The sequence below is a fragment of the Charadrius vociferus genome, unplaced genomic scaffold, assembly GCF_000708025.1.
Source record: "Charadrius vociferus isolate BGI_N301 unplaced genomic scaffold, ASM70802v2 scaffold730, whole genome shotgun sequence".
NCBI lineage: Eukaryota > Metazoa > Chordata > Aves > Charadriiformes > Charadriidae > Charadrius > Charadrius vociferus.
The window spans coordinates 8,472-9,619 of record NW_009646225.1 but is presented as its reverse complement, the minus strand read 5'-3'; the positions used below and the strand labels follow the sequence as shown (position 1 = coordinate 9,619).

General features: G+C 64.5%; 1 protein-coding gene across 1 annotated transcript in view; it reads right to left on the bottom strand.

Moving 5' to 3' along the window:
- CNTNAP1 (contactin associated protein 1) overlaps positions 1 to 1,148 on the bottom strand; it is a gene marked incomplete at its 5' end in the record, with an annotated part of 5,726 nt that overhangs the window by 2,249 nt on the left and 2,329 nt on the right. Inside the window, 5 exon segments of the mRNA XM_009895008.1 lie at positions 21 to 190; positions 327 to 530; positions 658 to 777; positions 881 to 987; positions 1,076 to 1,131. Coding sequence (XP_009893310.1) covers positions 21 to 190; positions 327 to 530; positions 658 to 777; positions 881 to 987; positions 1,076 to 1,131 — 657 coding nt within the window.

Sequence of the window (1,148 nt, the reverse complement as noted above, 5' to 3'; positions counted from 1 at the left end):
CACCACCCCCACCCGCCCGTACTGTTGAGCTCGACACGGATGTAGTTTCGGGATCCGGGGTTCTCCAGGAAGACACCAGACAGGGCGGTGGTCTTGAAGTAGAAGGAGATGTCGAGGCTGTGGTTGGCCTGGAAGGTGGGGAAGAGCAGGGCTGTGCCCCTGTTGAAGGAGACGGTGTTCCAGGTGTTGCCTGCAGGGAGCAGGAGGAGCAGTGAGGGATAGGCATGGACCCTCCATGGCTGCAGGACCCCACAGGTATGGGACTCCTGCAGGCAGGGGACCACAGCATGGCCCCACAGCATGGCCCCCCCCCCCCCGGCACTCACAGGGGGTGTTGAGCAGGCGGGAGCTGTAGCAGTGCAGCTCGATGCGCTGCTCGCAGTACTCAGAGGCATTTGCCAGCGCTGAGACCTCGGCCCAAGAGGCGTTCCAGTACTCCACGGCCCCCAGGTAGGGCTGGTCCACGCTGGAGCCCGTCACTCGTGTGGCGTAGTGGCGGTTGTGCCGGATGATGGTCCATGCTCGGTCCTCTGCGGAGGCAGGGGGCTGTTAGGAGGGGCCCCCGGGACACCCCAGCTCCAGCCCTGATACACAGGCAAGGGCTGGTCCCCGGGGGAACCGGGCGGAGGGACCCCCACACCCTCCCGCCACCCCCACCTCGGATATCGCAGTACACCGTGAAGGGCTTGAGCGGCCCGCTGCCGTCCGGGTCGATGGTGTAGTTCCCTGAGGTTTTCCCGCTGACCCGGTAAGCGTCACACGACTCCTTATAAAGAGCTGGAAGAGGAAAATGGGACTGGGGACAGTGCGAAGGGGGCACCGGGCAGCAGGAGGAGCTGCAGATGCCCGTCCTGCTCCCCCTCCCGGGTCCCAGGCTCACATTTGTGGCAGGTCTCCCCCTTGTACCCCGTCAGGTCGCAGATGCACATGAAGTCGTCCCAGGACTGGATGCAGCGGCCGTCATGCTCGCACAGGTTGGGGGTGCACCTGAGGGCACAATGGGCTCCTGTCCTGGCACCAGCACAGCCCCCCGACCCCCACCGGCTCCCAGACAGTGCCCCGTCCCAACAGATACCTGTCCGTGATGCCACACACATTGAAGTACACGTTGAAGTACTGCCCCAACCAGTGCTGCACAAACAGCTCCA